Raw genomic sequence first — 22,910 nt, forward strand, 5'->3', positions numbered from 1 at the left:
TCCAGGGTTTGATTTGGACTAAAACCCTACGACAACTTCCTCTGGTTAATCAGCCATCTATAAATGTCTTGTTGTATTTAAAATTAATATCAAGAAAAATTTGCACCTTAATAATTAATATGGTCCAAGATAAGATCCCACTTGCCACCAATTGCTTCTAGGATGCAACGATAAAACTAATTAATCTGAAAACAAATAAAGCTATCATGGCATTTATATAATGTTAAAGGGAGAATACGGACACCCGTTATTTGCGTGGCATTTCAATTTTGTGTCGCTGTAAATGTCAACGCGGACCAATGCTTAAAAAAAATGAAGAAAAAAAAGTTGCACTTCCATCTACGTACGTATAATGCTGGGTCAAGTGTAACCGAGTTTAAGGCTGCAACGTCTTTAAACGCAAATTCAAATTAAGATCACACCATTCTGGTGTAGATGGCAGGGGGAAAGGGATGTTGATGGATTTGCCATATAAAAAGAAACTTAATCTTGGCCGAGGTCCCTTAAACCTAACGTACTGTTTTTCATTTTATACATTTTTCTATTGATTCGGTTTTTAGACCGACTACTCAAAATGGGCATCCGTTCAGTTACAACATTAACATTGGGAAATGTGTTTTAAAAATCCTTTACTCGAGAGCGAATTACAAACGTAAAAGTGCCTTTACCATCCGCCACGATTTCCCAGAAGCACTTACTACCTCAAGAGCGATTCGCTCCGCCAATCACTGACCGACCATGCGAATGACGTAACAAGGCGACCATGCTGCACCGCAGGATGCATGCAAGTAGAAACTAAGAGGCTAAGTGCTGCTCGAAAAAGAAGAACTTAACTATTTGTGAAACTCTAGCCTTCCACGGATTATTCATAGGTAGGACGAATGATGAGCTGTATACGATATAAATGCTTCCTGATCCAATAATGTTATCAATTTACCTGGCGTAAAAATTCTTGTATTTTTGTAAACGTAATATGCGACTAGTTTAGTTTCAACCCTCTAATACCCTGATTAGCTAATACGCACCGGGAAATCATTTGGATTGGCTGTTGTAAACAGCAATCACGATCACCCCGCCCACAACTAGATTAGGGAAGTCGGACAGGAGCATAGATTTAATGAAAACACACACTGTTTGTTTTCATCTATCCATTTAAGATCTCGCGTTTTTAATTATAAGGCCGGGAGGAGTATTTCTTTACAAAATATAAAATAAAGTTTTAAACATTTTTCTTTATGTTATGAAGCTTTTGACCCTCCCTCTTAACTGCATGGACTGCGATCACAACATAGTTACGAAAATCGACCAAGGAAAGAATATTTTTAACAGCTGTTTATTCGCAGCATACCTACTTATTCGCTCAGGCAACTTTATCTGCAGATGGTATTCTGTTAAAAGAACGATACCATGTTGTAAAAGTTATACATCGATTTGTGCCATTAAAATTAATGAATAATTAGGGGAGCACATATTCCACGTTCCGACCGAATATGAATTTTTCTGTGCCAAAATTAGATACCTTACAGTAGTCAAAGTCTCCAGTAAACTAAGGGCAGGGAAGTATGATGATACGTAGAACTGCGTAGAGTAAAGTTGCATCGGGCCACTTTATCCGTAGGATCGAGCAAAGATCCACTACATTTTAACAAATGTATCATAATTGTCACAGAACTGTGAATATTAAAATGGACCAACCTGTTTGGGGCTTTTTGAGGGCCCAATAAATATACTTAGACCTCTTTAGATATGGGAGTTCAACAAGTTTGCCAGTGAATTTGATTAGTGCTACCTGTGATGGACCTGGCAAAGTTCACATGAAGTCAGACTGTAGACTGTTCAGTTTTTCTAGTTATTCAACAATTTTAATGACACAAATCGATGTATACACTTTTGAACATCTTACCTTCCTGTTAACATGGAATTAGAAGCTGTTTCCCAGGTGTAAGAGATACCTGGCTACAAGGGTAAAAGTTGCTAACTTCAGCCTCTATAATTCTTTAAATCATGAGTGTTATAATATGGGGGACTAATATTAAGCAGATGTTAGTGTGATGTGCTGCCTCCACTTCTCGGGTTGGGTTCCTACTTAGCATCCATCAGCTGCTAGCAATTTTAACTTGGATTATGTAGGTTCAGATAAAAAGATGGATGGAAAAGGATGTGAAATCTTCACTTTATGCTTAAGATATAATTCTGTAAAAAAACTCTTACTTGACATTGATACTGTATTGAAAAACAGAAATTGCAGGGAGCTGGAGCGTAGTATGTCAGTGTCTTGGAAACAACCCTGAATAGGTTTCTAGAACAGTGTGCAGTGCCGCCAAATTTGACATTACATCTTTGTTTTGTCTACAAAGATATTTAGGATGTCTCATCTTGCACCCAGTGCTCACAGGATCACCTTTTGTGATGTCCAGTCCTTTAACACGAAACAAGTTGCAATCTAAGAGAGATACTGTGCTGGAAACCTGTGGTACTGTTAAGTTTTAACTGGGAATTACTAAGTTTCTAGCATTTTTTTTATTTTTTTTGTAATTTTAAAGGAGCACACAATTTCTATAGCCCATAAAGTGTACTGCTTTGTTTTTGCTATTTAAAACCATGGGAGTCTATCCTGTCATCACTGGGCATAAGTCAGGAAACAAACCTGGACAGGCTGCCTGTCCATATCATCATGTTATATTTTAAATTCAAATAAAGGAAAGTTCATTAGATCTCTAAATAGGACTTTGTGAGAGTAGAGATTAAACCTATGATAACGTTTTATTTTAGTGAGATGTTGGTTTCTTTCATTTTTTTTGTAACGCAATGGATTAATAATTAATATTATAAGGATCTGTTAAAAGCAGAGGGGGAGATAGTAGTACCTAGGTTCCCTTCCAGTTTTGCTACTGGGTCGATATCACTGGTCTGTGGCAATATCATACAGCGCAAAAAAAAAGGTGAACTTTATAGATTTAGGTGTGTTGAATCAATTTCTGAAATGGGAATTTTTCTACCACAGACGTTTTCAGCATGATATCAGATTAAGTGAAAAACACCTTCTTTTTTTATATATACTTTACTAATCCCTGGGATTCATTTTTTTTTCCGCATGACCTTTGGAGGTCAGAGTGCAGGGTCATCTATTTGTACAGCAGCTCTGGAGTATTTGCAGGTTAAGGACCTTGATCAAGGGCTCAATGGTGAATTCCTTTCGAACTGTATAACTGGAAACCTTCAAGTTACCAGCCCAGATCCTTTAGAGAGGTCAGAAATGTTGTTGAAAATAACTGCCTGCTTTTTCTAATCTTTCTTCAGTATTAATATTATAAACTATGCTATCTGGTATTAATTCTAATCTTTACTCAGGCTCGGAATTCTGTATAAGTATAGTTAAACCTGAGTGTTTCTCAGGATAAGCTTTTATGATCCAATGCACAGTGTTAAGCCCAAAAAAACTCTCAGTAGTAATATTTTACTGGATGAAATAACACTATGCTTCAACAAATTATGACTTTCTATGCATTTTTCTACTGTAAGGTAACTCATCAATATTCATGAGTGGGGTGGAGCCTTCAAACAAAACAACATGGCATGTAAATGAGAAGCTGTAAAGCCAGTTTTAGAACAAACTGAAACTGCACCATTATTTGAATCCAGTGATAGTGAGGACAATGTAAATTGCTCATCACATGTTGACATGGATAGTGAAACTTATGTATACGGCACTCTATGACCGGACCACTTCGATATGCCTAGCGAATTTGGTTGCCTGAAGGTTCACCATGGTGCAGGTAGGTGCGTGGCAAACAGGCAAAATGATGGGATCAAGTAGAAAGACCAGAAAGGTATTAGCCCTCTGTAATGCCTCCGTTCATAATGCAGTAACTGTCGTTCGTGAAAGTCACTAAGCCTACATAACACAAGGGACGCATCGATTATGTGGATCAGGCAATGAAATTCAACCTTTTCATACACAAGCAACAAAAAAAAAATATAAGAAAAGTGCAAAGAAACACACTTCTACTGTCCTGATTGCAATGCCAGGCTGTGGGTTGATTAATTCAAAACACACAACATGAAGGACGTGTAACAAATCTACATTGGTACAGCAGTGGACACAAGACATTCCTTCCCTATGTCTCTGTTACATGTAATAACATTTTGTCTTGTTAGGAAACAAAAAATCATAATTTTCGACTTTTTTTTTCCATAGGTAAACATAATTCTAAGGAGGTTACTAAATATTCGTTAAGTACTTTTTGCCTCTACCACTCTCTTTCAAAAAGTGCACACCTCAAGGCAGGGTTAGGAGACCCTTCAATTAGAATTTCGGGTAAAAAAAAATATGGAACTCCACTATTGACAAGATACGCTTCACAACAATCTGTGCCAAGTCGGGGCAATTAAACTAAAACTTTTACATCACACACTTACTTTGACTCTGGTTATCTAAAATATACCCAGGCCAGGGTCCTAAGTTTAAGCAATGCCATCAGACGTCTGTCTAGCTTGGTCATACAGCATGTTTTGAAATTGTCCAACACTCAGAATATATTTGGAAAAAAATATTTAACTGCACATCAGATAGTATTGAAACCACTTATACTTTAAAACCATTTTTTTATGCAGTATTCAGAGTACTATCAGTGGGGATAATAATGTGCATTGCTAACTCATTACCTTATCTTATTTAACAGGAAACATCCTAATACACCAACTATAATACAGTGGGAAATGGATTTCACTTAAAATAAGAAAAACATTAATTTTACCAGGAAAGGGCCAAAGCTTCTTTAAAATCTCACAAGAATGTATTAATGTTTCTCTCAACTAAGCATGCTAAGGGTCTGTTAGCCGTTCTGAAGCTGTAATATCTTTGCGTGACAGTGGTGCACTGTGCTATCCAATTTCATACATCTGCAGAAGGGTTGGGTGATGGTGTTGATGTCATATTTCATATCAAGTTTAACTTTATCATATGCTCAGTTTTTCTATATCATATGTATTGCAATGTAATTTCATAAAACCAATAAAGAACAAAAAATAATATTCATGTGTTTAATTTTTTTTTTTTTGGTTTGAGAGTTTTATTTGTAGACGCTATGGCTGAGTGGGGAGAATACTATCAAAATGAAGATGATCCAGAACAGGAGGAAGGAGAGGCACCCCAAGGTAAGGTTGTTTTAATAACAACTGTTGCTTACTGCAAAAAAAATGAACAATAAACAAAAAACTTGATACAAAATTGCCATTGCAGGTAAGGAAGGTAAAGGAAGATGAATAGCAACTAATTAAATTAGTGTTGTCTTAATATAGGGTGACACGTGTAGTTAGACTAAATGTCACTTACCAAATAGGCCTACCCTGCCATGAATGTGCCTGTTACAGCAGGCCTGGGGATATCTTCATACATAGCAATATCACAGGTATCTCAAGAATGCACCTCCTCACAAAAAATCACCCAGCCAACATGGGACCTGTGGACAGAAGCAAACTATTGGTGAAAGGTGCAGATGAAGTCTAGTATAAGCATATTTAGAGTAATTGGGTACATTTAGTCAACAAGCAGCTGAGTGTAACCAGTGAATGCTCAGCTGATTTTATCTTAGTTGGTGAAGTATGGGAAGCCAAATTCCAGTCCTGTGGCAAGAAACAAGATGGTACAGTTGCAATGGGCTAAGGAACACTGGAGGGGTAAAAAATGTGATAAATTCTGTATTAATTGGAGGAACAGGGTATGGCAAACACCCCATAAGTCTATGAATCCAATTGCAGGGTGTTAACAGTGATTGGGAGGAATAATGATGAGAGAAGGTTTACTTGAAGTACACCGACTCTTCAATACAAGTAGAGTAATGCTTGAAATCACAGTGTGTGGTAAGCAGGGAAAAGACAGAAGGGGGTTAGGAAATACAGGCTGTCAAAGGATCAGATTGTGGTAAAAAGCAAGGGAATTTAGAGTATGTTTCATTAGAATGTAATCGCTAGCCACAGTTGTTGAAGTCAGAAAGCAAAAAACTAATTTGTGAAGCACAATAAAAATAAAGAAAAAAAATGTATGACACTTCCCAGAGATATCCTCAAACTTGGACAGTGTTTTAGACACCGACCCAGTTTATATACAGCTCTAGTGATGAGCTAGTCCGATTTCCAGGGATGTGTTCTCTAGCAAGTAGCCATTGTGTCTCGGCAACAAGTACTGAAAATGACAGTGCCCATTAAAAACAGAATGATGGCGCGGGAAATAAACAAAACAAAATGGTAAATAATTATAACTTGGTGAAAACCACGTTATCTACATAGAATGATGGTGTATTTCAATTCCTTGATAATCAAAACATATAAAAAAATCCAAAAAAGTAAGGAAGAACAATGTATGAACTTCAGAAACGTTCCACAAACACATGGTATATCTCAATATTGTTGTAGATCAGATTCATCCTTCCTTGACAGCAGTGTACTCTTTGGTAATTTTTATTTTTTTCCCAAGAAGATTAATACGTAATGGCACAAGGCTGGGTAATTTACAGGAATTTTCCAAGAAAATCAGAACCGAGTCAGCCCACTTAAGGATTCCAGTACAGTTTATTTTTATATAGCATACTTTAATATACAAGCCTAGAGCTTTATGCACATTTAGAAAAGTAATTAAAATAAAACACAATATAATTTGCAGTAAAACAAAAATAGTAAGCATTATGTACTCAAAGAAGTATGTATTTTTATATGTAAAGATCTTGTAAATCTAGAAAATTAAATATAAATAATAGGCAATTCAGTGCTTCCACCCAAAGTACTTGTTAGGTTTACTTTTTATTTATTGATTGACTGTATTATTTCTCCAGTGAGATAGTATCCTTGTTTTTATGTTTCTGCTGCCGTAATCATTTGAATCTCCCCTTGGGATTAGTAAAGTTTATCTAATCTAAATAAAATTCTCAACATAATATTCACAAACCCGCTAAGTCTAAAACTACACATGGACAGTGACTGGGCACAGGATTCAAACCTAGGCTAATTAAACCATAATGCAGCAGCACCAACCACCATGTCACGATGTTACAGTAAATTAAGTCCAGTGCCTAAATACTAATAATATAAAAAATTGTAAAGTAAGAGTTTATATGAGTGTATATGTGCAGATTGCAGTTGATAAGAAAGAAACACAGAATTCCAATCTAATCATCTAGGGCCTGTAGTCATTAAGAAAGACAAAAATCAAAACCTTGGCCAACAGCCTGCCCAGTTCTGCCATGGACTAACTACAATGTTCTGTGAAGAGTGCTGCAGAAGGTTTTGGTGGGTTGAGATTAAGATCTTAGGCAGAGCCTGCCAAGGTGATAGCATATCTGTTCTGAGGTCTTCTTAGAGAGAGAACATGATGAAGATGGCAGCAACCCAAAGAGATATTTATTGCAGGATAACAAAAAGGGAGTTGGAAAGACATAGTATTAGGCTTATCACAATGATTGCAGCAATTATTAATAAAACAATATGAACAGAATATATAACTGCTTTGAGAAGGAACAAGCTGTACATAGTAGAGATCATTCACCACTTGAATTTTACCAACTATGAACACACTAGCGTCATTTTAGCGTCACGAAATCCACAAAACTTCATGTCTTTGGAAGGAAACTGGAGTGCACTGTGGCAACCCACCAAGAAAACATGCAAACTGCAGGCTGGGAACACAAGGGACACGACTGCCTGCGAGGCAGCAGCGTTACCCTTCTGTCACCGTGTCACCACAACATGTGTAATTATCAGTATTCATTATTTAAATGAAGTTAACGACTTATCTGTAAAATGTAACATACTGTACATACTTTAATGCATTTCATCATGAAAGTGATATCAAGTATAAATCTAAGGATTATAAATGTGTAGAGAGCTGGAATATCATAAATGTAACATGTTCTGTGTGTGGTAATTGCTGCTGTCAGGTCAGGAGGAAGCCCCAGAAACACGTAGCAATTAACAACTGGGCCGGTTTAAAGATGATGTTTATGACAGTCTACTTTAATAATAAAGTAAACTACGGGGTTAAAGTGGATATTTCAAGATTAAAGTCGAAATTTCCACTTTAATCACAAAGTAGACCTTTTCACCATGCCCTTAATTTTTTGTCTCTGTGACTCAAATACGCTGCTGTACAATCTGATGCTGTCGTGAAGATGGAATGTGAAATGTTTAAAATGTATTGTGTCATTATGTTGGGGAGTATGCAACGGTTGAATATAAAATCACCATGAATGCATTTGTATGTTGGCATTTTGCCTCACCACATCGAACTATTCATCAAACATCGAAGCAGGCACATCGATCCCATAGGATCCGCATAGCAGCTTTCTGTCACATGTTGATAGTAAGCAGAGACTCTGATTTCACGTTCCCACTTTATCACACTGTGCCCCCCGACTTTTTGCTGGTACTGCAACTTGCGCACGCAAGTTAATTTCTGAGGATGTGCTTAGAGGACGTGTCAAATGAATGCTGGGAATGTGTGGCAGCCATGATGCATGTGGGTACGCGTTCTGAGTGTGAAGTATAAATGAGCCCTTATGAGGGTAGGACATGGTATTAGGTTCATGGACTCTATAAATTAGTTTTAAAGCCCATAAGTGAAAATGTAGCAGAATACCTATGATAATTGTCAATGGATTCATATTTTATTTAAATGTGTAATTATTTGCTTTTCTCTTGAATATATTTTATTGATTTGAGAAATGAGCATTATTTACATGTCATTTTACTATTCCTATTACTATTTATTACTCCTTGCACATCAAGATTATCCCAATGTCTTTTCTCTACATTTTTTTTACTTTAATTTTTACTGCAGAGTGGAAGTACACTGGCAGGGACAGCTTGATCTTTCTAGTGGATGCTTCAGAGTCCATGTTTCAGTGTATGGAGGAGGATGAGCAAAGCCCTTTTAAGATGACCTTGCAGGTAGGAGATTGCATTAAATGGTGAAGTTATTTTTTAAGATGAATGTAAGTTGGAGCTAACCAGTTTTTGAGACGAGTAAACCAGTTTCTCAACATCATATCAGATGGGCAAATTGCTGGATTATACAGACCAACAGTCTTTGGTCCAGGTCATGTGAACATGTCCTGATTATGGTATTTATTTTATCCTTGATATGCTTTTCAAAATCGTTTGGAAAAAGTCTTGGAAGTAAAGTAGGAGGAATGTGAATAGTCTATAAGACAGAACATGAAACCCAATATTAGGCTACGTGACAAATGTTCCTTCCCCTGTGTCATTTATTTTTACTTATGCTACTTCTGACTGGTTGACCATTTCCAATAATCCAATTATAATTTTAACTGTAAAACTCCATTATTCACCCTTTTATTTTCTGACCTGCCTATTCTGGGCTGGTAACGTCACTTCCAGAGAAGTCCATTGAATCAAAAAAGCTGATTAAAATGGCAGACTCAGTTATAGGACACACTGTGGATCCCCTGTAGGTTGTAGCAAAGGAGATAAGTAAAACAAATCAGAGTGCCATTATGAACAATGCTACACGTCACTCACTCTCACACACTATCACTGAATACTTCCAGACAATGAATTATTCAGCAGAATAAGGATGAGCTTGACCTTTAGACAATTGTATAGGGTTATCCCAGACAAACCTTGAATGACTTTAATGTTAGTAAAAATGCAGAAATAATTTTGATATGAACAAATGCAACACATTACAGTACTAATTCAAATATTGTTTGTTTACATTGGTTTAAAGATGTCTAGGTTAATGTGATCTCACTATGATTTTAATTTTAGTTCAGGTGATGCTGAAGATAAAGCCTACTTTCTCGAAGCATCCATCATTCACAATAATTTGTTTCCTGTGGCATTCAGATTCTAAGAAAATATCTCTCATAATCCAGCAAAGAAGAACTTAATAAATATTGCCTTCCATTAAAGCTTAAAAGTCTAACTCAAGAACACATTTTATCATCAACACATCCTCTTCAACTTGATGACATATGAAGCTTTCAGTATGACAAGAACTCAAAATTCCACTTTAACATCAACAGTAGAATGGTTGACTGAAAGCAACATTGTCATTTTTGCAATGGGTGTAAAAACCTGTAGTCGAAACTGTTTAAGGGTCAACCTAAGGATATCAAGAACATTATCTGCATAATTGGAAGATCCAAGATACCTTCCTATGTGTTTTCTGTCTTTATTAATTGCTTAGCACAGTTATCCATGTTAGACGAATTAGCACCAAGAACTAAAATCGGATTCAAATTATACTGACAAAGGTTTTTTGGGGAAAAGTAGCTTTGTTGTTAGAAAAAAAAATGTTTTCAAATAATTGCAATAAAACTATAGCACATAATTATATTATATTGTCATATGTATCGAAGGTGCTTATCTTGAAACAAAGAAATGATTTTAGTTGTATGAAAAATAAATATTGCTTTACCAGATTTTTCATTCATTATTTCATTCATTTTTGCACCTGCTTATCCAGATCAGGATCTGAGGAGTTGGAGCCAGTCTTGTCATCCTTGGAAGTTAGGAAAGATTGACCTGGATGGAGCACCAGTTCATCACAGGGCCACCCTCCCTCCTACCCTCACTCACCTGGGTTTTTGAGTTGCCAGTTTATATTAACACACATGCCTTTAGGGTTAGGGAAAATGTTGTAATATCCAGAGAAACAACCATGTGCAGATCACAGGTGAAGAATGCACCAAATCCACAGCAGTAGTTCCTTCGGCACGGATTGAACCCCAGGATTCTAGTGCGGTGCTTCAGCGGCTCTCATCATTTGCCACTGTGCTGCCTTTGACCCAAAGTGTCTTTACTGTAAAGCCAATACCATATAAGCAGCGATACTGAATACCTTGCTTAGGGTTCTGTTTGTGGGTATTTGACTTCTTCCCTGCTTACTCCTTACAGTGTATACGCAGTGTCTACACCAGCAAGATTATCAGCAGCGAATATGACCTGTTGGCATTAGTGTTTTATGCATCTAGAGAACAACATGGCACTTTCAAGCATGTCTATGTCTTCCACAACTTGGACACCCCAGGTAACTATGAAAAGTTAGAAAGGACCGTCAATGATATTGTAAAACAGAGATGTTTTAGGTTATAAAGTGCATCATATGAATACAATTTAATGACAATCCTTTCAGCACTTAGACTCTGATGAGAAAATACAGTTAGCATATTTTCTTAATGTGTTCACCATTTTCAGTGAGTTGAGGCCTTGTTTTATATTTTAGCACTACCCACGTTACTTATTGACTTTGCTATAACTGGGCATTCAGATCTTTATGAACGCTGCTAGAGCAGAGAGGGCAGTTACTAAAAATTATATTTTATGCTGTTTTTTGTTATTTTACATTAACAATCCAAAGCATCATCCACTTGGCGAATGCTCCCTTTTGCCATAAGTAAATGGTGAACTTCAATGCCTTCTTGTTGTGAATCATGCTTTCGTCCTGCATTCCTCAAGGTGCCCGTAGAGTCCTGGACTTGGACAACCTTCAGAAGAAGGGTCAGAAGGGTTTCGATGAGTTGATTGGCAGCAGTGCTCAGTTCTCTCTTGGGGAGGCACTGTGGACCTGTTCAAACCTCTTCAGTGATGTAAAGCTGAGGCTCAGTCACAAGCGTGTCATGCTTTTCACAAATGAAGACAACCCGCATGCAGGAAATGGCGAATTAGCCAGACAGGCTCGCACTAAGGCCAGTGACCTGCGGGAAACAGGTTGGTGTTACGCTCCTTTTCTTGCTTTCATAAAAACTATTTTATTAACATAAGCATTAAGGTTTTCTCCTCTGAAACGTGTCTGTATCCAGATTTAGCGTCAGGTCTTCTCCTGTATTGTATCACATCACCAATTTTTGCCTTCTCAATCCTATTTCTTCGTTGTCCCACAGGTGTGGTCCTAGACCTGATACACCTTAGAAAGCCTGGGGGCTTTGATGTGTCCCTTTTTTTCAGGGACATAGTAACTTCTGTTGAGGATGAAGACTTGAAGCTGCAGATAGAGCCCTCCTCAAAACTTGATGATCTGTTGAGGAGGGTCCGTGGTAAAGAATTAAAAAAAAGAGCACAGGCTAGGTAAGGATTTTTAGAATTGTGTTGAAAAAGGAACTTTCAAAAGATGGTAAACAATAAAGTAAATTTAATACGTACTGTTAAAAACTAGACAAGCCTTTTAAAAAACACATCTGTCTCTGCTAGGTTGAAGCTGACCCTTGGAAGTGGTGTCTCCTTGGCGGTGGGGGTTTACATAATGGTACGCAGTGCCACTAAGCCATCTCCTATTCAGCTGTACCGTGAAACGAATGAACCAATCAGAACTAAAACGCGCTTGTTTAATGGTGAGACTGGCAGCTTGCTGTTACCCAGTGATACAAAGAAAGTGCAGGTACAGTAATTGTCACTTCTGCTATGCTATAAATGCCTGGTGATTTTAGTACAAAAACGTAAAAGTGTTGAGCTATGTCCATCTTTAATGCAACCAAGCAGACAGTTTCCAAGTTTTACAAGTAATTTTGTTTCTAGCATTTATTTAAATTAGCAAATATACCCCGTTTTGAGTTTATTTTTTGTTAAATTTTATTTTGTATTGTCCTGATGTTAGGCTAGTCCAAAAATAAAGAAGAATGAAACCTAATTTGGACTTTGATTTTTAAACTTCTGAATTGCAAAGGCATTGTTGGCTCATTTGTGACAGAATTAGTAAATGTGAGGCTCTTTGTAAAATAAATAAATGACTGACTGACTGTAAAAATGTTTGACTACTGCTGGGATTGTGCCATAATTTGACCATATACAGAAACTTATCCTGCAAAGTGCAGTGCATTCCCATGGATACTTGTAAATTATTATTATTAATTTGTATTTGGCTGACACTTGTATCCAAAGCAGCAGTCACAGTCAGGAAATGGACAATTGTTTACATACATATGTCACTGTTGAGGCACTGCCAAGACTTGCTGAGGGTCACACGCTGGTGGGAACGGAACAAGCAGTCTAGCGTTTAAAGTCCATTGCCTTAAGCAATACGCCACACGGCCTGCCTAAGTGTGCCAAACGTCAGTCCAGACAGAAATGAGCCAGCAACCCAAGCGTGTAAATCATGAGATGTTGACGGCACCTATCACTTCAATAAGGCAGAGTTAGTTAAAACAACACTCATTTAACTCAATTTCAAGGGTGGGGAAGTTAAGATGTTCTATAAATCTGGTATGATAACATCTTTGTGATCCTTTTTGCTGCAGTGCACTCTGTGACACAATGTTGTCTCCATCCGGCTTCATCTTAGAAATGGTGTAACGTGTGATACCTTGTTGGCACCAGACTTAGTTAACTTGTTGGCATGAAAGTAAAATATTATGTTGGGTTTCCCTTGCTGTTTTCACAGCCATAACATCTGTGAGATCCTAAGAATAGTGACCAACAACTGAAAACCTGCGAGAAACCAAAGGCTTTTTATAAATGGCATGCAATTATGTTGGAATTTGGGGATGTTAAAAATGAGCTTACTGCGGTGGGTTGGCACCCTGCCCGGGATTGGTTCCTGCCTTGTGTCCAGTTTTGGCTGGGATTGGCTCCAGCAGACCCCCGTAACCCTGTGTTCGGATTCAGCGGGTTGGAAAATGGATGGATGGATGGATAAAAATGAGCTTTAAAAATAGGCAATCACTTAATGGAAAAAACACTTCTTTTTATGTTATGGTTTGTTTAGGGTGGCAGACAACTCGGCAAAAGCCATCTTGGCAACAGATAACTCGGCGAAAAAAAGCCAACTGGGTAACAGACAACTGGGCGACAGACAACTCGGCGAAAAGACAACTGGGTGACAGACAATTCAGCAAAAAAGCAATTCGGCAAAAGACAACTTGGCGACATCCTTTACCAGTTAGGTAATAGTTAGGTTCAAAGAGATTTTTTTAATGATATTTAAATGACAACATAGGGTGCCAGAAAATCCACAGAATCACCTGCTTTATGAGAGTCCCAATACGTTGAGAGTAAAGATATTCCTTAAGCCGTACTCACAGGTCACCTTTTGTATTCTAAGTAACGTAATCATACGATTACAATCAATACAATTTATATAAAGGATTAGCAATTTTGGTTGCAGAAGATAATGTAAGATAGAGTTTGTTCCATCTGCACAATAAAGTTTGTTCGTCAATTATATAAATTTATTTTCAACATTTTAAATCACGTTGTCATTTAAATATAACTAAAAAATCTCTTTGAACCTAACTGTTAAAGGATGTCACCGAGTTGTATTTCTCCAAGTTACTTCTTCGCCGAATTGTCTTTCACCAAGTTGTGTTTTCACCCGGGTTGTCTTTCGCCAAGTTGACTGTTGCCCAGTTGCCACCAAACCGTTTTGTTTAATAATTAAATATTTGTCATAATGACTCCTTGTCTGCTCCATTTAATTTGTTTTACTCCACCACTCAGGTATATGGAAAAAGGCAAATTGTTTTGGAGAAGGAGGAGGTGGAAGAGTTGAAGAAGTTTGATGATGCAGGTCTTGTTCTGATTGGATTCAAGCCATTAGACAAGCTGAAGAAGCACCAGCATATTCGACCTGCACAGTTCATCTACCCTGAGGAATCTCAGATCACAGGTTAGCCTTTACGTTATTAAGGTACTCCAGATAGATACTGTACATAGATGGATTATTCGTTCGTTCGAACCAACTAACTAACTTTACTTGGCTTTTTACTGAAGCTCCATAAATAAATAAATAGCTAGGCAAATAAATACATTTATATACATACACACTTTGGTCTGAACACACACCAGAATCACTAAAAAGCAAGAAAATTTAAAAGAAAGAAAACTTCTGAATTGGTTGTTCCAGTCACAGTGAGGCATTATGCAGGTGTATTGCTGTTGGTATAAAGGAGCCCCCGGTAGCGTTTCTTGACACTCTTCTGCTGAATGATTTGTTGGCTGAAAGTCCTCAGTGTTCGTGTGTCATAGAGAGAATGTGCAGCATTTTACATGATGGCATTCAGTTTTCCAGGGGGTCCAGAGTGTGTCCCATAACAAAGCCTGCCCTTTTAATTAGCTTTGGTGGGCTTCTCTTGAAGTGGTGTGACCAGCCCAGCACACCACAATGTAGAAAATTGCACTGGCCATCACATAGTTGTAGAAGATGTGAAGGATGTCACTTTCCACATTACAGGAACATAGTCTGCTAATGACAAAGAGTCTGCTCATCCCTTTATTGTACAGTTACTCTGTCTATTCCAGCCTGTCATTAATGTGGACCCCCAAGTACTTGTAGGAGTAGAACACCTCTACATCCACTCCCTGAATGGTGCCCGGACATAGAGGCTGTTTGATGTGGTGGAAGTCAGTAATCAGTTCCTTGGTTTTGCAGATATTAAGATGCAGACAATTCTCAAAGTCCTTCTCCTGACTCCTCTCCTCTGTCTCATTCCCTTTATCAATACACCCCATAGGTGTAGAATCATTTGAGGGTTTCTGCAAGTGACAAGACCTGGTGTTATAGTAATAGTCTGTGGTGTACAGAGTGAAGAGAAAAGGAGACAGGAGTTAATTTTTGGATGGAAAATATGAGGCTTTGGAAATAACAGTCTGTATCTCCAATCTTCACATGCATGGGAAGAATAAAAGTAAACCACTAATTAATCCAAATCATAAGACATGTGTAGCCCACCAACTTATGTATCTTAATACGTTTATGCTTAAAGTATCCAATAGCGAAATGAAATTAACTCAAATTTCTGATAATGTGCCTCTCATTGACACATATTTGCTGAATCAGCTATACGGTGGCCCCAATTTAGTGCTTTCGTTCTGACAAAGGACAAGCCTAACTGAAGTCCCATTTAATGGGAGTCTAAGCACACAGTGCATTGTTGGAAATGTAAACAAACAAAACAAATATGGAATGCATTAGTGGGAGGAGGTGATTATTAAGTAAATGCTATATGATTGGTACTTTAAGAAATGAAACACTGCCAGTTGAACAATGTTGAGTGGTAGGGCCCTGCATAGGTATGAGCTATGAGCCTAACTCATACCGCCATCATTAAAGCCCATATCTAAAGTCAAAAGTTACGGTAACAAACTTGATTTGGCTTGTATAAGAAAGTTACATTTTGTACAACAGGATAAATACACTTGGATTGTGCACACATAAACATGTGACATTGATACTAACAACTCACAGGTTCTTTTAACCTACGTTAATTCCATCCTGCTTCCTCTCAAACCCCATCAGTATCCCTTAATAAATGAAAAAGATTTTTTTTTGACTTGTTACTAAGTTTGATTCACTAACTTGTGATTTAATCACACAACTGTTCACTAGACATTAGTTTGACTTATTTTAAGATAATCAATGCCTTCCACTTCAAACTCTAAGGACTAAATTGAAAAATGTCTGTAGATATTGCCTTTGGAAATGGCACAAGGCAGTACGGAAAGTTGCCAATGGCCTTTATACAAAATGGAAAATGTTAAAAGAGCGGCTCCCTTAATGCTAATTTGCCTATCAAATCCTCCTACCTGTGAAGACTGTCTCCTTTCTACTTGCAAATAGGCAGCAGGTTACTGTGCCCTTCCTAATGTTTGGGACAAAGACACATTTTTCCATGATTGCAGACTTTACTTTAAGGGTATACAGTGCATCCGGAAAGTATTCACAGCGCATCACTTTTTCCACATTTTGTTATGTTACAGCCTTATTCCAAAATGGATTCAATTCATTTTTTTCCTCAGAATTCTACACACAACACCCCATAATGACAACGTGAAAAAAGTTTACTTGAGATTTTTGCAAATTTATTAAAAATAAAAAAATTGAGAAAGCACATGTACACAAGTATTCACAGCCTTTGCCATGAAGCTCAAATTTGAGCTCAGGTGCATCCTGTTTCCCCTGATCATCCTTGAGATGTTTCTGCAGCTTAATTGTAGTCCACCTGTGGTAAATTCAGTTGATTGGACATGATTTGGAAAGGCACACACCTGTCTATATAAGGTCCCACAGTTGACAGTTCATGTCAGAGCACAAACCAAGCGTGAAGTCAAAGGAATTGTCTGTAGACCTCCAAGACAGGATTGTCTCAAGGCACAAATCTGGGGAAGGTTACAGAAAAATTTCTGCTGCTTTGAAGGTCCCAATGAGCACAGTGGCCTCCATCATGTGGAGAAGTGGAAGTGGAAGAAGTTCGAAACCACCAGGACTCTTCCTAGAGCTGACCGGCCATCTAAACTGAGCGATTGGGAGAGAAGGTGACCAAGAACCCGATGGTCACTCTGTCAGAGCTCCAGAGGTCCTTTGTGGAGAGAGGAGAACCTTCCAGAAGGACAACCATCTCTGCAGCAATCCACCAATCAGGCCTGTATGGTAGAGTGGCCAGACGGAAGCCACTCCTTAGTAAAAGGCACATGGCAGCCCACCTGGAGTTTGCCAGAAGGCACCAGAAGGACTCTCAGACCATGAGAAAGAAAATTCTCTGGTCTGATGAGACAAAGATTGAACTCTTTGGTGTTAATGGCAGGCGTCACATGTGGAGGAAACCAGGCACCGCTCATCTCCAGGCCAATACCATCCCTACAGTGAAGCATGGTGGTGGCAGCATCATGCTGTGGGGATATTTTTCAGCGGCAGGGACTGGAAGACTAGTCAGGATAAAGGGAAAGATGACTGCAGCAATGTACAGAGACATCCTGGATGAAAACCTGCTCCAAAGCGCTCTTGACCTCAGACTGGGGTGACGGTTCATCTTTCAGCAGGGCAACGACCCTAAGCACACAGCCAAGATATCAAAGGAGTGGCTTCAGGACAACTCTGTGAATGTCCTTGAGTGGCCCAGCCAGAGCCCAGACTTGAATCCAATCGAACATCTCTGGAGAGATCTTAAAATGGCTGTGCACCGACGCTTCCCATCCAACCTGATGGAGTTTGACAGGTGCTGCAAAGAGGAATGGGTGAAACTGGCCAAGGATAAGTGTGCCAGGCTTGTGGTATCATATTCAAAAAGACTTGAGGCTGTAATTGCTGCCAAAGGTGCATCGACAAAGTATTGAGCAAAGGCTGTGAATACTTATGTACATGGGATTTCTCAGTTTTTTTATTTTTAATAAATTTGCAAAAACCTCAAGTAAACTTTTTTCACATTGTCATTATGGGGTGTTGTGTGTAGAATTCTGAGGAAAAAAATTAATTTAATCCATTTTGGAATAAGGCTGTAACATAACAAAATGTGGAAAAAGTGATGCGCTGTGAATACTTTCCGGATGCACTGTATGTGCACATTTTGGTCAGGCCATGTAGAAATGACAACACGTTTTATACATGGTCCCACCATTTAAGAGCACCATAATTTTTGGGACAATTGACATCAGAGGTATGATTCATTGCTTCAGAAGATACCTCGGCTTGCTTCTACCCTTTGGAGTCCGTTGTTGCCATTGTTCAACATGAGGACAAGAGCTGTGCCAATGAAAGTCAAAGAAGCCATTATGAGGCTGAAAAACAAGAATAAAACCACTAGAGACATCAGCAATACCTTAGGATAACATAAATCAACTGTCTGGAATATCATCAAGAAGAAAGAACACACTGGTGAGCTCAGTAATCTCAAAGGGACTGTTAGGCCAAAGAAGGCCTCCACTTGTGATGACAAAAGAATCCTCACCATGATTAAGAAAACCCCCAAACGCCATCCGACAGATCATAAACAGTCTTCAGGAGGCAGATGTGTATGTGAGAAACAATTATGAGCAGCAGACTTCATAAACAGAAATACAGAGACCATACTGTAAGATGCAAACCTCTAGTTAAGTACAAAAACAAGAGGCCATATTATATAGTTTGTGAAAAAGGACTTGAAAAAGCCTGCAGAATTCTGGAAAAAGGTCTTGTGGACAGACGAGGCAAAGATGAACCTGCTTGAGAGTGATGGCAAGAGGATAGTGTGGAAAGCAACTGCCCAAGATCCAAAGCAGACCACCTCATGTATTAAACACGGTGCTGGGAGGGTTACAGCTTGGGCATGTATGGCTGTCACAGGTCCTAGCACACTTCTCTTCATTGATGATGGAACTGCTGACAGCAGGTGTGTAGAAACATCTGATCTGCTCAAGTTCTAGTAAAGGCCTCCAAACTCACTGGACGGCACTTCATTCTACAACAAGATAATGATCCAAACATACTGCTAAGTCAACACAGGTGTTTTTCAAAGCTAATAAATAGAAAATTCTTGAGTGGCCAAGCCAGTCACCCAATTTAAATCCAATAGAGCAGGACTTCCATATGCAGAAGAGAAAACTTGAGGGAACACGCAGGAGCTGAAGGTGGGCTGTGTGAGAGGCTTGGCAGAGCATCACCAGAGAAGACCCTCAGCACCTGGTGATGTCTATGAATCGCAGACTTCAAGCAGTCATTGCGTGCAAGATCTAAATATGACGGCTTTAACACACCTGCCATGGCTGTGTCCCAAACATTATGGTGCCCTGAAAAAAAAGTGTTGCTATTTCTATATGGTATGACTGAAATGTCTGCAAATCTCCTTAAATGAAAATCTGCAATGTGCACTTTAACCATATCTGAATTGTTTGATTTGTAATTTTAAACTGTAGAGCAGAGAGCTGAATCAAGGAAAAGATTATGGAGGGCACTGTATATATAAGGACAGTCTGAACTGGCATTTACAGTTAGGTCCATAAATATTTGGACAGAGACAACTTTTTTCTAAGTTAGGTTCTGTACATTACCACAATGAATTTTAAATGAAACAACTCAGATGCAGTTGAAGTGCAGACTTTCAGCTTTAATTCAGTGGGGTGAACAAAACGATTACATAAAAATGTGAGGCAACTAAAGCATTTTTATAACACAATCCCTTCATTTCAGGGGCTCAAAAGTAATTGGACAATTGACTCAAAGGCTATTTCATGGGCAGGTGTGGGCAAGTCCGTCGTTATGTCATTATCAATTAAGCAAATAAAAGGCCTGGAGTTGATTTGAGGTGTGGTGCTTGCATGTGGAAGATTTTGCTGTGAACAGACAACATGCGGTCAAAGGAGCTCTCCATGCAGGTGAAAGAAGCCATCCTTAAGCTGCGAAAACAGAAAAAACCCATCCGAGAAATCGCTACAATATTACCAGTGGCAAAATCTACAGTTTGGTACATCCTGAGAAAGAAAGCAAGCACTGGTGAACTCAGCAACACAAAAAGACCTGGACGTCCATGGAAGACAACAGTGGTGGATGATCGCAGAATCATTTCCATGGTGAAGAGAAACCCCTTCACAACAGCCAACCAAGTGAGCAACACTCTCCAGGGGGTAGGCGTATCGATATCCAAGTCTACCATAAAGAGAAGACTGCATGAAAGTAAATACAGAGGGTGCACTGCAAGGCGCAAGCCACTCATAAGCCTCAAGAATAGAAAGGTTAGATTGGACTTTGCTAAAGAACATCTAAAAAAGCCAGCACAGTTGTGGAAAAACATTCTTTGGACAGATGAAACCAAGATTAACCTCTACCAGAATGATGGCAAGAAAAAAGTATGGAGGAGGCATGGAACAGCTCACTATCCAAAGCATACCACATCATCTGTAAAACACGGTGGAGGCAGTGTGATGGCTTGGGCGTGCATGGCTGCCAGTGGCACTGGGACACTCGTGTTTATTGATGATGTGACACAGGACAGAAGCAGCCGAATGAATTCTGAGGTGTTCAGAGACATACTGTCTGCTTAAATCCAGCTAAATGCAGTCACATTGATTGGGCGCCGTTTCATGATACAGATGGACAATGACCCAAAACATACAGCCAAAGCAACCCAGGAGTTTATTAAAGCAAAGAAGTGGAAAATTCTTGAATGGCCAAGTCAGTCACCTGATCTTAACCCAACTGAGCAGGCATTTCACTTGTTGAAGACTAAACTTCAGACAGAAAGGCCCACAAACAAACAGCAGCTGAAAGCCACTGCAGTAAAGGCCTGGCAGAGCATTAAAGGAGGAAACCCAGCATCTGGTGATGTCCATGAGTTCAAGACTTCAGGCTGTCATTGCAAGCAAAGGGTTTTCAACCAAGTATTAGAAATGAGCATTTTATTTCCAGTTATTTAATTTGTCCAATTACTTTTGAGCCCCTGAAATGAAGGGATTGTGTTCAAAAAATGCTTTAGTTGCCTCACATTTTTATGCAATCGTTTTGTTCACCCCACTGAATTAAAGCTGAAAGTTTGCACTTCAACTGCATCGGAGTTGTTTCATTTAAAATTCATTGTGGTAATGTACAGAACCAAAATTAGAAAAAAGTTGTCTCTGTCCAAATATTTATGGACCTAACTGTACATCAAATGTAAAAGTATGCCGTTGTATTAATTACAGTAGTGGGCGCCTGGCAAGTTTTTGATTATCGGTGTTGTAAAGGGGATTCTTAATGCTCTTATTGTGGTTTCAAACTGCTTTCGATTTGTTTAAAACTGCACGACAAAGGGCAGAGTTTCATAATTAATATAAACGCTTGCACAACAGCTAATCACAAGTCATGACGCAACCTTTTAATAATAATAATATGCTCATAATAATAATACTGTTTATTAATAAGCACCTTTCATGACACTCAAGGACACAGTACATAAAAATGTTTAGTATTACACAAATTTGAAAATATGGTTGAGGGACATGTTTATTTTTAACTGATTAATTTTCCTGTTACATCTTCAGTCCAAATACTGAGAGCTCTTTTACTTTTCACTAGAATCTTTGCAGCTTTTGATGCACAAACATCGAAGCTTTCACATTTTTTGTCTTTCTTATAACTGTAGTGGTCTGTGGGCTCATTCATTACATCTGCTGCCCATTGATGCAAAGGAATGTCTTAGTTTTATTACATCCAAAAGTGACACTTTCTCTGCCGAAGTCATTACTTTTATGGTCATTTTAGCTGCTGGCTAACCTGGATTTGAAGTAGAAACAAGGAATGGCTCTCTAGCACCAGCAATCGCCAGCTTTTAGTTGTCCTAATTTTTTATTTTTTTTCTTTCCAGGAAGCTCAAAGCTGTTCACAGCTCTTCTAATCAAGTGTCTAGAGAGGCAGGTGTTTGCTTTGTGTCGTTACACCCCACGTCGTAACACCCCGCCACGTTTTGTCGCTCTTGTTCCACAGTCGGAAGAGCTGGATGAACATAAGGTGCAGGTCACTCCCCCTGGTGAGTAAAAGGATTTCATTTTTATTACACCACCTGGATAGGATTTCCATATTCATCTCAACACCACAAAGGAAATATTGTTTTAAATGTACACTTTGTAACAACGCATGTTGTGTGCATTCTGACTTGGAGCAAAAAATAAGCAACCACAATGTTTCTTATGTTCCTGTATATCTTGCTTTGATGATGAACAAATTAAATAAATTACACCTTAAATTCACCAAATCCTGGATTTTTCACTTGCATTTTACTCTTTCAATAAGAACATAAGATATCTGATGGACAAGATGAGCCCTTCAATCTATCAGCTTTGTTCCGTTATATAGCTAAACATCTCCTCCTGCTATGTTTTAGAAGTTGTCACCGTTTCCACTTAAGCTAAGTGACTTAGTGAGTTGTTCCAAATTCCCACAATCCTTTGTGTCAGGAGGTGCTGGTTGAATTGCATCTTGAATACACGGCTATTTGTTTCCACTGGTGTCCTCAAGTATGTGATTCATTATTTAAATCTAATTGGCAGTAAGCTGAATTAGCAGCTTCTTCATTCTTTATTAAGGAACCGCTGTGCAATAGTTAGCACTGTTTCCTCATGGATCCAGCATCCTGCATTCATATCCTGGATCTGGTCACTGGTGATGTGGAGTTTATATGGTATCCCAGTGTCTTATGGGGTTTCTTCCCACATGCCCCAAGACATGCAGATTAAGCAGACTG

General features: G+C 38.6%; 1 protein-coding gene across 3 annotated transcripts in view; it reads left to right on the forward strand.

Moving 5' to 3' along the window:
• The first annotated feature begins 730 nt into the window (after nucleotides 1-730).
• The window catches only part of xrcc6 (X-ray repair complementing defective repair in Chinese hamster cells 6), a 34,664-nt gene continuing 12,484 nt past the window's right edge, over nucleotides 731-22,910 (forward strand). Inside the window, exons 1-9 of one of the 3 annotated variants that reach the window (XM_051934439.1) lie at nucleotides 731-872; nucleotides 5,069-5,157; nucleotides 8,831-8,940; nucleotides 10,912-11,044; nucleotides 11,473-11,724; nucleotides 11,898-12,081; nucleotides 12,205-12,391; nucleotides 14,446-14,614; nucleotides 22,035-22,196. In XM_051934439.1, the coding sequence (XP_051790399.1) occupies nucleotides 5,088-5,157; nucleotides 8,831-8,940; nucleotides 10,912-11,044; nucleotides 11,473-11,724; nucleotides 11,898-12,081; nucleotides 12,205-12,391; nucleotides 14,446-14,614; nucleotides 22,035-22,196 (1,267 nt within the window). In that variant the 5' untranslated portion in view covers nucleotides 731-872; nucleotides 5,069-5,087. Of the gene's footprint in view, nucleotides 873-5,065; nucleotides 5,158-8,830; nucleotides 8,941-10,911; nucleotides 11,045-11,472; nucleotides 11,725-11,897; nucleotides 12,082-12,204; nucleotides 12,392-14,445; nucleotides 14,615-22,034; nucleotides 22,197-22,910 lie in introns of all 3 variants that reach the window. The other 2 variants (XM_051934437.1, XM_051934438.1) reach the window with 2 other exon arrangements.

The sequence above is a fragment of the Erpetoichthys calabaricus genome, chromosome 12, assembly GCF_900747795.2.
Source record: "Erpetoichthys calabaricus chromosome 12, fErpCal1.3, whole genome shotgun sequence".
Taxonomy (NCBI): Eukaryota; Metazoa; Chordata; class Cladistia; order Polypteriformes; family Polypteridae; genus Erpetoichthys; species Erpetoichthys calabaricus.